At 38.2% G+C, this 14,962-nt stretch overlaps 1 protein-coding gene across 1 annotated transcript in view; it reads right to left on the bottom strand.

Annotated features, from left to right (window-relative positions):
- Nucleotides 1–494: 494 nt before the first annotated feature.
- Nucleotides 495–14,962, bottom strand: part of LOC144253288 (thyroid receptor-interacting protein 11-like) — a 29,204-nt gene continuing 14,736 nt past the window's right edge. Inside the window, exons 3-6 of the mRNA XM_077795098.1 lie at nt 3,894–4,847; nt 2,752–3,350; nt 2,472–2,628; nt 495–2,369 (exon numbers count right to left, since the gene is read on the bottom strand). Coding sequence (XP_077651224.1) covers nt 495–2,369; nt 2,472–2,628; nt 2,752–3,350; nt 3,894–4,847 — 3,585 coding nt within the window. The remainder of the gene's footprint in view (nt 2,370–2,471; nt 2,629–2,751; nt 3,351–3,893; nt 4,848–14,962) is intronic.

Below are 14,962 nucleotides of genomic sequence, written 5' to 3'. Positions count from 1 at the left end.
TTTTCTTTGATCAACTAAAAATTCACAACGTTTTGCAATATCATATTTGGTTTTCATATACTCTAAATCGGAGATATATATCCTTTTCTTAAGGGTTGGATCTTTCTTCTTCCTTGTTAATTAAATGCATCATTTTTATTTAATGCCATTAAATTTATCAAATATAATCATTAAAAAAAGAGGTTGGAGCTAATGGTTCACTAAAGCTACTCTGTACAGTTGCTCTCAAAAGTACATCAGAATTGAAGCCTGGTGATGATTAGCTGCTACAGTGGAACAAAATTTTATAAAGAAAAACTGCTACAGCAAACAAAACAAATTTTTAAAAACTGTTATAACAAAAAAACACACAACAACAATAAAAATACCTATTAGCTATATACCTATATATACCAGTGTTTTTCCTTTCTCTTTTTGTCTACAAATACATGAGTTTTCCCAAAGGCCACTCTGTAAAAAAAGCACAAAGTGTTTATAAAGTCTTCTTTAGAGTGTTAAATCATCTCTGGATGAGATTGACTTTGCTTTAGAAGGTGCTCTAGTACAACTGTGGCGCTGTTGTCCGGGGACACTGGCAATGGTGTAAAGGTGGGCATGAAATCTGCGATGGGTTTAAAAAGAGGATGCCCAGGTCCACCAAGACCAACTCCAGCTAGGTTACTAAGAGGCACAGCTGCCGAACGGGGAACCAAGAATGGATTCCCGTTGGTGCTTCGACCACCTCTGAATTTGGCTGCCTCTTTAACACTTCCTGGCACATTGCCACCTTGCTCTCTCCTTCCTGGTGAGTCTGGACAGTCCATGGCATGAGCAGAGAGTTTGGGTGGTGGAACAGAGGGATGAGATTCCATTTCCAGAAATTTGACAAAGAGTTCTGAAAAAGAACTATGAAGCCCAGGTTGTTGATTTGGTGTCATAGGTATGTTGGGGACACTTTTCGATGCCCCGCCAAGCCAACTAGCCATCCACTTAGAAACACCACCAGAATCTTCACTCAACAACTGCTCCATTTCCTGCTTTGGAATGTCCAGGATGCTTCCCATTAACTGTAAGGCTTCTCGGCGTTTACCTTTGGGTGTACGGAAATGACCTATAAAAAGATTTCTCATGAGGACTTTGTCCACTTTTCCTTCTGGGCTGTTTGTCAAAGTCGACAGTTTCTTTTGTGCCTTGTCCAACATTTCTTTTCCGAGCTCGTTTTGTCTTTTAAGTTCTTGGATCTGTTGTTCCTTCCGATCCAACTCTTCTGTAAGTCTGGAAGCAGAATGCAACATAGCATTTGTTTCCTCCAAACGTTCCTGCAATGATGATACTTGTCCTTCTAGTTTTTCTGCCTTGTTCTTCCATTCTGCTATCGACTGTTTTTCTTTTGCTAATTCAGCAGAATGCATTGCTTTCTCTTCTTCTTGGAAGTGTTCTAGAACTCTTTGAAGGTTAGTTGATGACAGGGCATACTGCCTAACTCGTGCCTGGGAGATCGAAAGCTGCAATGCATTCTCATCCCTCTGTTGAGAGACCAACCTCAACTGTTCTTGCAGTGACTCTATCTGGAGGCTAGCTTGATGACTTGCCTTAGAAGATGACACTAGCTTCTCCTCCAAAAGCGTGACTTCCTTTCTCAGTTTCATCTCTTGGTCTTCTGCAGCCAAAATGTCCTGCGTGTAAGACTCTTCTGATTCCAAGAGATGGCTGCTTAGCCTTTCTAGCTCCCGGTTCAAGCGTAGTTCTTTGTCACGGAACTCTTGAACCTCCTGCCGGAGAGTACTGTTTTCCATCTGTACTTGTTTGAGTGCTACGATGACTTGGTCTCGTTCTTGCTGAAATATAACTGTCTTCTCCTGCATTTTTGCAACTGCATTGGAAAGCTGACTTTTTTCTTGTAGCAGTTGCTCAAAAGCAAGAGCTTTCTCCTTCATTGACTCACACTCCAGTTCTTTTTCTCCCAGCCTCACAGAGAACTTCGAGCTTGTCTCTTGTAGTTCTTGATACTCCCTTTCCTTTTCTGTGGATGCTACTCTCAATTTTTCATTTTCCCCTTTTAATTTAGAAAAGTCCACTTCGAAAATCAATATTCTCCCCTTTAGGTCTATTACTGTTTGCTTCAACAACTCCTTTTCCTTCCATAGGTCACACTGTTCACTTCCACTTTCTCTATTGAGGCTTTTTACATTTGTTTCTTGAAAAATATCAGAATTCTCTGTTTGAGCATCGAGTCTTTCTCCAGGCACCTGGGATTGTATTTGTTCAATCGTTTTCTGCAAGTTCTTAATTTCCTCATCTTTTTCTAAAAGTAACTGGATATGCGCAGCATTCAGCTGCTCATATTGGTGTTTAAGGTCATCCATTTCCTTCTTCTGCTCCTGTAAAGACTGAAGGAGTCGCGTTTTACGCTTGTTTTGATTTGTGATTATCTTTTGATGGTGTTTAATTTCATTTTCCAGATGATTTTTGACTATTTTCAGTTGAGATACCTCCGATTCTACTTCTGGGATACCATCAAGGGTTTTAGGCTCAGCCACAGGGACAGCTCGATTCTGCTGTTCCTTAAGGCTCTCCAGTTCTTTTTGCAGATGGTTGTTTTCTGCTGTCATGGAGCCAAGACTTCTGTCCTTTTCTTCTATGGTTTGCCTTAAAGTTTCATTTTCTCTTAAGGCCTGAGAACACTCATCTAAATCCTTTTGTAGTTTTGAACATTTTTCTTCGAGTTTTTCAATAAAAACTTCTTTCTCCTTTATAAGTTGTATCAATTGCTTCTGTTCTTCCACATGAGGTTCCAAAATTTCCTCAGTTTCTTTTGGATCAGTAGTCATTGGTTCAATATTCTTTTTGAGTCCTGCTATTTCAAAGTCCTTCTCTTGCTTGAGTGGAACTACACAATCAGGTTTCAGCTGTAAGGCAGAGGTATTCAAATGAGATGCACTGGAGAGTTCCTGAATAGTCTGCCTGTCGTTCTTTGCTTCTTCCCACAGTCTTTTTTCTGCCTGGTGCAGTTCCGCTTCTATCTCTTCTTTGTCTCTTATTAGAGTCTCCTTGACAGTGTCTTTTTCTTGAGACACTTGATTGTTAGCAGCAATGGATGCTTCCAACTTACGTCTTACATCTTTACATGGTAAAATCAACATTTCATTCTCCTTTTTGAGATCAACAGGAACTTTCTTTGAATTTTCATTGAGCTCTTCTACTTCTGAAAGATTTTGCCTTAAGTTGCTCACTTCAGCTTCCTGTTCTTGAAGCAAGTCATCCTTCACATTACTGTTAGAGTCTTCATTCAGAGAACTTTGGAACTTACTCTGACATCCAGACAGCTCACCTTCAGTTTTTCTAATGTGTTCCTTAAGCTGAAGGTTTTCCTGCTGGATGTTTAAGCTACTTTGTTGTGACTTATTTAGCTGATCTACTAAATCTTCTACTTGATCTTCAAGCTTCTGCTTGGTTAAATGCAAATCCCTGAGGCTCTGTGCATTCTGAGTTAACTTCTCCTTCTGCACATGCAACTCTTGGGATAGGTTCATTTTATCATCCTCAAGTTGATGAACTCTCTTTTTTTCATCATCTAGATCTTGTTTCAATTTCTGGATGACAAGGTCTCCTTCTTTTCCTTGTTTTGATAGCTCATCTTTTATCAAAATCATGTGCTTTGTAGCTTCCTGATTCTGATGGTCCAGTTCTTCTAACTCAGCTATCAGCATTTTCTTTTCATGGATACTCTGATTCAGTTCTTCCTCCTTTGCCTTCAAGTGAAGTTTTAAGTCATGTAATTGGACATTCACATTCATGTCTGTTGAAGCTGTGTTTTCAACGACTTGAGAGTCACAGCTCAGTTTTGACAGTGTTATCTGAAGTTCCTCCTTTTCTTGACTCAATGATGACTTCTCTTTTTCTAAAGCTTCCACATGCATTTTAAGTTTCAGGTTGTCTTCAGCAAGACTCTGATCCTGGTTTAAATCATGTAGTCTCATTATTTCCTTTTCAGCATCAGACAGGGCTCGTTGTAGCCTCAACACTTCTTCCATTGATGAAGAATTTTGTGGAAGGATTGTTCCCTTTTCTGCCACAGTAGCACTCTGCTCCAAAACTGACACTTCAGGCTGATGATCATCTAGGTCTGGACTTGGGTTTCGTTCAAGAGTCTTGATAGTATTTTGCAGTTTGGAGATTTCACTGGGGTCAGAATTCTGTGTTCCCTGAGCCTCAGCAATATGCCTCGAATGGCCAACTTTAGATTCAAGTCTCGAAACTTCAACTGACAATGTGTTTATTTCTTGGTGGGACAAAATTAGGTCACTATAGTCCATGTCATCATCATCAGAAAAGGCTGAAAAATCACTACTGATCTGGGAACCCAATGGAGCCAGTGCAGTGGTTGTTGGTACACCACAAGCTCCTGAACCTACCCATTGAGCAGCTGCCTGGAGGTTGAACACTTGATCTTGCAGTGCCATCTGTCTACCTTTCAGATGGCTGATCTCTACCTCCTTCTGTTGCAGTTGATTTCCATACCTTGGACACTGAGGATTTATTTGCAGCTCTGATGCTTCATGTTTTTCCTCCAGATCAGTACAATACTTTTGAGGACTTTCACTCTCCGATCTTAGTGGAGAATTACTAGCTTCCATTTCCTTTCTCCCACAATCAGGTAAACCTGCTGCTCTGTCTCCTATGTCATCCAGAAGCATTCCCCTGGTGAACCTGGATACATGGTCGGTGAGAGAAGGCAAGCTGCTTCCCACCTGCCCCAAGAAGTTGCCCAAGCCTGAGCCCAGGCCTCCAAACCAGGACGACATCGCCACCACATTAGGGAGCCAGCGGACCAGCTCCGAAAACCGCGTCCAGCACCATCCACTTCTCTCCTCAGAACAGCCTCAAGCGTTGCTGGGGTCCATTATGACTCCAGAAAGTCTCAGAATTCCGAGAATCGCGGGGCTCCGCCAACACCAACCGCCTTCTTCTGCCTGTAAAAGCAGAGGCCTGTCATGGTCTTTGACCAGGGACTGGCAGCCAGTGGCACAGTCACCCCTCACGCCCCACCCCCAGGGGCCTCTGCATCTTCCCTGGACTTTCCTGTCAGCGATTGGCTCCAGGATTGGGGAGGGCTGGCTGGGAGGAGCTAGAGATACAGGAAAGTGTTCTAGTCTGAGTCCAAAGGCGGTGTGCTCAGGAACCACCAAGAATCAATGTTGTAGAGGAAATCCGAAGGTGGCTCACTGGAGAGGTCCCTCTTGCCTGGGAGAGGGGGACTTTTTGTTGCATTCAGGCCAGTTGCATTCCGTTGACAAGGTGAGGTCTGGCTCCACTACAGAGTGCCATCTATTGAACTAAAAGTCCCCGTTTCAATAGTAAATCTCACCCCATGGCACCAGCACAGGCACACCCAGAATCATATTTGGCCAAATATCTGGGCATCATAGCCCAGACAAGTTAACATATAAAATTAACCACCACAAAGTCTTAACCATTCTCAGAATTCACATGATAATATTGATGAAATGTCACTAAAGAAAAATTTTTACCCTTTCCAAAAATAAATTTTTCCTCTTAATCTATAAGTTTTTGAGTTCATTTTAATATTCTATGGTCCTTGTAAGTTTTTATTTAAGTTTATTTAATTGGGCAAAAATTCCACTTAAATTTCACTTAAGAAACTTTGTTTTTGAACCAATAACTTGGTGTTCACTTCACCTGTTGTTGTTTATCAGTGCAAAATAGAATCCAGGTCTAAACCATACAGAGTGAAATAAAAACTTGAAAACTTTTCTACTATGCAGTAACAATCCTAAATTGGAATCCCACCCCTAGAATTAAGGATCAGAAGGAGATAAGGTAAGACCCTGCTTTCCAAAGTGTTTAAATTCCAACAAGTTCATGAAGAGGCAGTTTGTAGAGTTGGGGGACAAAGCAAAGAGATGAAGCATGTGGGCTGTAACAGACATACAAATTGGGACCAAAGCAATTTTGGAGCTGAATCGACATGATGCACTTATGAAACTTCTCTCACAGGCATGAGTTGAAGCGTAAATGAGAACATAATGTGTACTTCTCACCCTATGGCTGACACAGAGAAAGTGGTCAACCAGTAGAGCCTGCTGCCACTTTGTTCATATTTGCTTTTGGTTTTGTCTACAATTATTTTTCTTATTACCCTTTAGAAGGGGTTTGGATTTGCTCCCATAACTCTCTTACCCAAAGCATATATTCAGGACACTCTTTTCCTTGAGCTGTTCTTTCTATATGTCTGTTCAGGGACCAAACACTCAAGGTGGGAAAAATAAAATTTAGAACAAGGAAGAATTTGAGGAAAATTAATGGTTAAAGTGATTCTAAGGTTTATATCAAAAACCTCATAAAGTCTCTTGCCATCAAGAAAAGAGCAAGGAGATAGAATTCCTCAGATTGCTGTCAGAAACTAGTGACTACATTTGTGTCTTGTGCTAGAAAAGGAAATCTTCTTTGTCCTTCTTATTCATCTCCAAATCTGAGAGAAAAATCAGGCCTGTATTACTCAATCTTTCCATAAAATACTAATATAAAACTTGAAACCCCTTATAGCATCTGCTGAAGTGGAGAATCCACTCTGTCTCCAAGCTATGTCTACTGTTGAAGAAGCCATCAACAATACCAAGTGTCCTTTTCTCCCTTTGGACCATTCCTCCTGTGTATGTGTGTGTGTGTGTGTGTGTGTGTGTGTGTGTATGTGTGTTTGCATGTGCGCATTAGTAGGCTTTCATCACTTTGACAACATACCTGAGAAAATTAAATGAGTAAATATTTATTTTGGTTCAATTTCAGGCTCTGTTGCTATGGCCTGAAGTGAGGCAGAATACCATGGCAGAGAGCCTGGCCTCAAAACAGAGCTGCTCATCTCTTGGAGATCAGGAAGATGCTGAGGGAAAGAAAGGACTGAGGAATACCATGTACCCTTCTAGGGAATCAACTCCAATGACCTACCCTCCAACTAGTCCCTACCGCATACACTTTTCACCAACTCCCAATAATCCTGTCAAATAATGAACCCAGCAGTGCATTGATTCAAAGTTGAGGTTAGAGCTCAGGATTCAATTTGCCTTTCTGTAGAGTCCATGCTGAATGCCATTACATTGGGGTCCAAGCTTTCAACATGTGACCTTTTGGTAACATTCCAGATCCAAATTATAGCAGGGTGCCTCTTTCTCTTTGGTGTTTTGTGTTTGCTTAAGTTTTGAATCACAAATAATGATCCATTTTCAGTGTAAGACCTATCACATGTGGCTTCAATCTGGTTACAGTGGTTGTTGCTCCTACTGCTAAAAGGCATTTCTGATCACTCAGATTCATGGTTCATTCTGAACACAGCTGTTTGTCATTTTATATTTCTAGCTGTGAGATATACCTACCTCTCGTATTCAAAACTGACCATCCAAATAAAAGCATTTCTCTTCTTCTAAATATGTTTGGAATATTCCTGGAAACTGTGGGGGATACAGAGGGAAAACCCTGCTTCATTCTTGAGCACACGTGACAAAAAAGCACCCAAGAATCATACATGTATCCTTATACATATATTCAGTGCCTAAAAGGTACGAGGCATTGTGTTAGATGTTGTGAACATAAATCTGTGTTATATACATTTCCTGCTCTTAAGAACAATGACTTTTGAGCTGTGAGGTTAGAGTTTGGTTGGTCTTGCTAGTTTTTCCTCTGGTTTCCACTCATTGATATATGTGAGTGTTGAGTGCACTTTGGGGTTCAAGAAATACTGTTATAAATGAAAGAACAAAAAAATCAGAGTATTCTCAAAAGAGACAATAAGAGCTCCAGGGAAAAGGGTTTTTCTTGAGAGATCTTGTCCCATTTATAGTCTTATTTCAGTCAGCTTTTATGATTGTTAATAGCTCAATTCCATGCAAGTTCTCTAATGTCACCATTTTTTTTTCCTGCAGAGAAAACTTGCTCTGGTTATACAAAGAAAAGCAAAGGAAAATGTCCTGTATACTCTTCATCTAAGACTTCCTACATACTAAATTCTCATCTCAGACAGCCACTTTGTTTCCTAGTTATCTTTCTATTTTTGCCCCTTGAAGGCATGAAGTTCCATTTCAGGTCTTTTTTTCCTGCCAGTGTCCTCTCTATAGAAGAAGCTCAAAAGAAATTTGTTCTGCAAGATGATGTTGTCTGTATCATGACAACATTCTGACTTTTCTTATTCTCATCCTCCAGCTGCTAAAATCTCAGATTTTTCCAAACCTAACATCTTCATCTCTTTATTTTTCTTAATAGATCTTAGTGCATCTGAGAGCAAAGGTGCATTTCTATCTTAGGATCATAGTTTGATCTGTATTAAAATATGCTACTCAGAAGTATATGATGTAGTATTTGTGTGTGTGTGTGTGTGTGTGTGTGTGTGTGTGTGTGTGTGTGATTGACTTTACCTGTTGTGAATGATCCTGAGGGAAGGCACAGAAAAATCAGGTCATCAAAACGGAGGCTAGAGACTGAGATTTCAGGGTAAAAAAGTAATGAATGTCTTTTTTTATATTTTTCCAAAGACTGTTTTATTTTGCTATGTATTGTATATTTTTCTCCACCCCTTGATGGTAATATCACATCAGTGATTTCTGGGGAGTAGAAGAGGGATCTATGTCTCCTTCTAAATCAATCTCTCTTCCATATTCTAGGGAAAACAAATGTCAGAGCAAAGTCTTACAAACTTACATTTATTAATAGGTAGACACAAAACAACCATGTAACCTACATTTATATATTCAGACACTAAAAAAACCTTTATTGATCTGCATTCCAACAAATCCAGAGATGGAAATCGTGATTGTAAGGCATGTATGATAATACCCTAACAGGACATTCAACTTCTTTTAGGTGGGGCAACAGACAAAATCCAGGGTACAAAGTTTAATCAACTCTGTGTCTACCCCATAGAAGGTGATGGTATCTGTACAGTAGTTCTAGCCTCGTAACACCTTGAACTTCACACCATTCAATTATTTCTGTCACTCCTTATGCTAATAAGTGAATCCACTGGAGTAGATTAATATTTTAAATGCACATGATATAACAGTTGGAGTAAGAACTGGTTATTAAGGTGTTTCAAATCCTACTATCATAGGATGGTATAAGTCACACTATATATGAGTAATATATTCACCAACTTATATCATGAAATTCAAATGAGGTATTCTGGACTAAGTTACCATATAAGCAGTATATTAATTTTGGACCAAAATCTGTTTTTGATCACCTTGAAGATCACAGCCCTGTTTTCTGTTTAGTTTCTCTCTGCTCAAGCAATGTGTTATAAGTGGAAGACGAGCTATTCTTGACTCACAACACATATTTGCAATAGGCTATCAATTTGGTTGAAGGAAATGGAGACTAAAGATATGATAATTGGGTTCCGAAAATAACGGGAGCCTCTCGAGGGTCCACAGCAAAGTTTCTCATAACCACATTCTTTGTTCAGTTAACAGGTTTCTCTTGGAAATAAATGTGGTGAGTGACCTCTCCTCTTGATGTTCCTCTACTACTTTTTTGTTGTGGTTTTAGGTTGTTTAATAACATTTGTGGGTTTTTTTAAATGCATTTACCATTTTAAATAGTTTTGGGGAAAAGGTGAATTTAAAAACTGACTCTGTATAGAGCCAGAAACCATAGATCTGGTCTCAAACTTTTAGCTATTTCAGCTGCTATTATGACTGCTTAGAATGACCCTCTCCCTCCATATTGACAAACTGTGTACCTTTCTTCTTTCAGCTTACATCTTTCACAACCTTTTCCGAGTGAGTGTTTCTCAAATATTTTGTTTTTTGACTTTTGAATCCCAACACCAGCTGTTTTCTGCCTTCATTTAGCTGTCTTCCTCAGTAATCAATAAAGTCTCAAGGTACATATGTATTATTTGGGTTTATAATTTTAGCGTAGCAGCCATATATGCTTACCAAAACATGGGGTTATCTAAATATAAGTTATTGTATTTCACATTTTCTTCAAAATTTCTGAAATTCATCTTTATGTTTATGAAGGACTCACATAATGGTCGACATAGTAATAGTTCATATTATTTTAGATTTAATCACAAAAACAAAACAATCGATTTGGTCTTATTATCCTGAGAGGAGTTAAAACTTTTAAAGGTTAGATAATTCTCCCTAAATCACAAATGAAGTGATGGGGCCTTGATTCTAACTCAGGTCTGTTTTACTCCAAAGCTTATATTCTACCAACAGTGAATACAACACCTCTATAGAAACAGAGAGTTTGATCTTTGGACAAGCGTATTGGTTTCTAAAATGAGATTAATCCAAAAGCATTAAATATGGTTCAAAGAAAACTTACAAGAACAACCTAAGTGCACTGGAGACAAAGAGTTAAGACATGATGTAGAAATATGATATGTCAAGAGCTATGTAATGTTTTGAACAACCAATAAAAAAAATAACTAAAAATGAAAAAATAAATTTAAAAAAAGACATGATGTAGCATAATAAAAATGGAGTTCAAAAGCCCCTGGCCAGCAATTTCTAAATAGTTATTTGACCAAGAGTGAGTTCCGTAATCTCTGAGCTTCACTGCTCTCACCTGCTAAATGAGATAGCTGAACTAGAATAACTCCAACACTTTCTATAACTGAAAATCTACAGTCTTTCAAAACCAATTTCAAATGTGAGGGGGTAAAAATATCTACTCGATGAATATCAGTAACCATAAAGATTCACCCAAATTGTAAATCACACCATCTCAGAACTCCTGTATATATTTGTGTGATGTTAAACTTTGATGTTATCTTCCAGACCACGTTTTTTTGTTTGTTTGTTTGGTTGATTAGTTGGTTTTTTTATGGCTTAGTTTCTGATGCTTCTCTCCTGCATAACTGAAATAATAATTTATTTCCTTTTTTATATATATTTTCTGAAAGACAAAATAAGGCTAAAGTCAAAAACACATAAATATTTGTATTTTGATAACAATGACTTTTGAAAATATAATGTTTCCTAGAAATTCGATGAATTGATAGGTTATAGAAATATTATTGCCTCTCACACTGACATTTGAGAGGGGATGTGGAGGCGTGCAGGCAGACTGAGTGTGTTTAGTAGAGCACAGGATGATTAATATAACTTTAGGCAAAAGTGTAAAACCATTTTGTAATCTGTTCCATGTGAATGCAAACTATTTTTAATTACTTTTTATTGATCATATTGGAAATAATGCATTTATTTTCCAGATCAATACCACAGTATTCTGAGGTGGTGTTAGTTTACTTTAGCAATAGTATCGCATCTGCCACAACAGCAAAAATTAGGATCTTACTTGTCTGAGTTTGTGGTAGTCTGCTATCTCCCAAGGATCCTTCAGGGTATTACAAAAATCAAACTGGTGAATTAGATAGAGACATGGTGGAAATCACCAGCCTGCATTGTGTGTATCTTTGAGCATAGTGCTGATCACTGTCATTCACCCCCAGATTAAGTACTGTAACTGATTTACTATTTGATTAGATAATGAGAGGTGGGGATAGTTAGGGTTGGTTGTTTTCATTTAACAGTTCCTATTACAATGCTCTTGTCTCAAAGGACAAGGAGCCAATGTAGGGAATGTGCCAAATACCAAGCATCTTGATCCCAACTGTACCTCAGTGTCCAGCACAATGACCACCTCCTGGGTCTATGGAGCCAAGTCTGAGCCTCCCACATTTGATTGCTTTGTTCTTCTGCACCCCACTCTAAAAGGGCATCACAAAGACAACCTGAACCCTGTAACAGTTTCACGATGTGTGGAGTTTGTTATTCCACATACTATAGTTACCTAAGCAAACATCTCTAGGTCCCTCTGGGGAAAGAGTTGGAACATATTACCATTAACATCATCATGAAAACTCTTCCTTTGGAGGGTTTGGCCTCTTTTTTAGTAGCTAAAAACCAGCTGTAAAACTGGTTGAGTGCAAAAATAAAGGTCATGAATGCTGGGTTGTTTTCAGAGGTAGAGCTCTTGCCTAGCAGGCATGAGCCCCACGATCCAATCCCCAACACCACAGTAAATAAACAAATAGGGTCCATGATTGTGACTTTTCCTTGGGTCAACTGTTCTCAGCCTCCAGATCATGTACCCTTAAATTTTACATATCAGATTGAATAATGAATCATCAGTTATCAATTTATTTTAATGTTAGAGATACCATGTCTATTAATCATCTCCATAACCTCTTTCTGCTCAAGAGGCTAGGCTGTTTCTCCAACCTTGCCACTCATAATAGTTACATATACCTGGCTTCTTACTCAAATGTTGTTGCCTGGCATCCACTGTGTCAGTACACCCTTCATCCACAGTGCTACTGGTTTTGCAATGGCATTTCCTACTGTCATCCCTACCATCATCCCTGGCCTGCAGAAGCAAGTCACCACTGAATTTCTAAGTTGTGTAGGTGTCCCCCTTACCAGTTCATTTTTTTTTTTTAGTTGTTGATGGACCTTTATTTTTTATATGTGATACTGAGAATTGAACTCAGTGCCTCACACATGCTAGGCAAGTTCTCTACCACTGAGCAACAGCCTCAGCCCACCAATACATTCTTGATGGTTTTGGTGAATAATATGTCCTTCTAGCCTTCCCATACAATAAATTCCTTGTAAGTCTTCTTTACTTATCTAGTTATCCCCTTCTCATGAGACATTCTCGTAATCTCTCTTTAGAGTGAAATTTTTTTTGCATTCCATGGAAATTTTGTTATGACAATGTCACTTAATATAGGTCAGGGGTAATCAAACGAAGGCCTTTGGACCAAATCAAATCTGATACCTATGTTTGTAAATCAAGTTTTATTGAAACACATACACCAATTCTCATTCATGTATTACTTATGGATGCTCTTCCACTATAATGCACAGTTGAATAGTTGCAACAGAGACCATCTGAGACCACACAACCAAAAACATTTACTAACTCCATCTAGCAGTCAAAAATTTTACCCTCCTTGTGTAGGTCATTACTTTTTCCATGCATCTAGAAATCACCTTAGTAGAAGGGTATTCAGAATACCCATCTGTTAATTCTGTAGCCTAGGAGACTATCTCCAAGCCAATAAGGTCTCCCTTATTCCTTTATTTCCCAGATACCTTGACTAAGCACCCTCAGAATCCAGTTCTATTTATGGTCTCCCTGTTTTTGCCACTTTATATTGGGCAGGTCCTGTAATTTGTAGAGACTACCTTCCCTCCCTGAATTTCCAGGTCCTGAATGTCCTCAGCTGTGTTATGCCTTTAACAGTTTTAGCTCTGAGTTTAGCCCTTACAAGGAGACAATGGAGCAAATCCCAAGGCGGTTCATTTAAGAAAGAGGTCTCTGCTTCATTTTCTTTTTTTTATTATTTATTTTTTATTATTAGTTGTTCAAAACATTACAAAGCTCTTGACATATCATATTTCATACATTTGATTCAAGCAGATTATGAACTCCCATTTTTACCCCGTATACATATTGCATTTTCAAGCAACCAAAATACAGTTAGCTTTTATTAGGGAAGGTATGCAAATTCAGAGTTCAGGAGAGTCATTCTTTTCAATATTTTGTGTGGGCATCAATCCAGATCATCCAACACATTTATCAGATCCCATTATTTCCTAAACAGTGCTTTAGTCTTGGCATAGCAGATGTGGTTTATATGTAAATTGCAACTTCTTTGTGCTTAGTTGCTCTGTCAATTATTTCTGGTTCTAGTTCCAAACTTACTCTTCTTCTCACTGCAAGTGGTGATACTTTTTTTATATGCTTCCAAGGAGGTTGTTTGATGTCCAAATTTAAGCTTTTGTTAAACACTTGTTCTCCGCTTTCTGCTTTACTTCAACTTTGTCTAGAACATCAATCAATTCTGTCATTACTGTTCCTAATTCTAAATGCCTAATAGAATGTAAAAGATAGTGAATTCTCTTTTACCAACATACATTGCACCAAGGACTATCTCTCCTCTGCCTACCAGCAATAATACAAGCCTTCTGACCAATATCTGCTGAAAGAAAGTGAAAAAAAAAAAAACACACAAAAGTAGGAAAATTTAATGAAGATCCTCAATTTGTCTATTTATTTCTCTTTGTAATTATCACTGTTCTCACTTGGAATTTCATTAAAAGATTAACTATTTCCTTCCCTATATGTCTCTTCCCCATAAGACACCATGATTTTGTTTGTTTGTTTGTTTCTTTAATTTGCTGTGAAGGATTTCAGAATCCTGTTATAACTATCAGTACTAATATACTAAATGTGTTAGAAGGAGGATCAGATTTCTTTGCTCAAACTTTCAAAGATATCATGGAAAGAAATAATGTTAATAATCATATGCTGCATATAAAATCATCATTTAGGATATGGGCTAACTTGAAAACTAAGTGACAAACAATGTTTAAAACCAGAAATAGAATAAAATTCAACTACCATATAAAACTATTGATGATGGGGAAAAAATGGTACGTATGATAACAAAAAAGAAAGTTTTTTTTAAATATAATGTAAATGAACTGTGAAGAGCAGAGTGTGATTGTTAATTACAAAGGTATGAGAAGCACTTGTGAGGGACAAGTGACACAAGTACCTAAGAGGGATGATAATGACTAATGAGAGTGCAGCAAGAAGCTCATAGAGATGATTGGAAATGTGGCTGTAAGTCTTGTCATGTTCCATGCATATAGGTTTAACAACAGCAGCTGCAAAAGGGAGGGCTATGTATCCACTTTAATGTAGATGTTGATCATTAAAACAAAGACATCACACATTTGATTAGTTCCTTCATTATGTATATTTTCTTAGGTAGAGGAAGAGTAACTAGGAACACACATTATGTTCCTCTCCAAAACCATAAAAGCATTTTAATATATGTTATAAATCATAGATTCTATAAAATACAACAAATTGGATCCAAACCTGTATCTGGCTTTGGAATCTATTTCTTCGCAAGTAAATCAATGTGATTTTACCTCCAAGCTCT

This window comes from Urocitellus parryii, chromosome 1, assembly GCF_045843805.1.
Source record: "Urocitellus parryii isolate mUroPar1 chromosome 1, mUroPar1.hap1, whole genome shotgun sequence".
NCBI lineage: Eukaryota > Metazoa > Chordata > Mammalia > Rodentia > Sciuridae > Urocitellus > Urocitellus parryii.
This window is presented reverse-complemented; position numbering and strand designations above follow the sequence as displayed.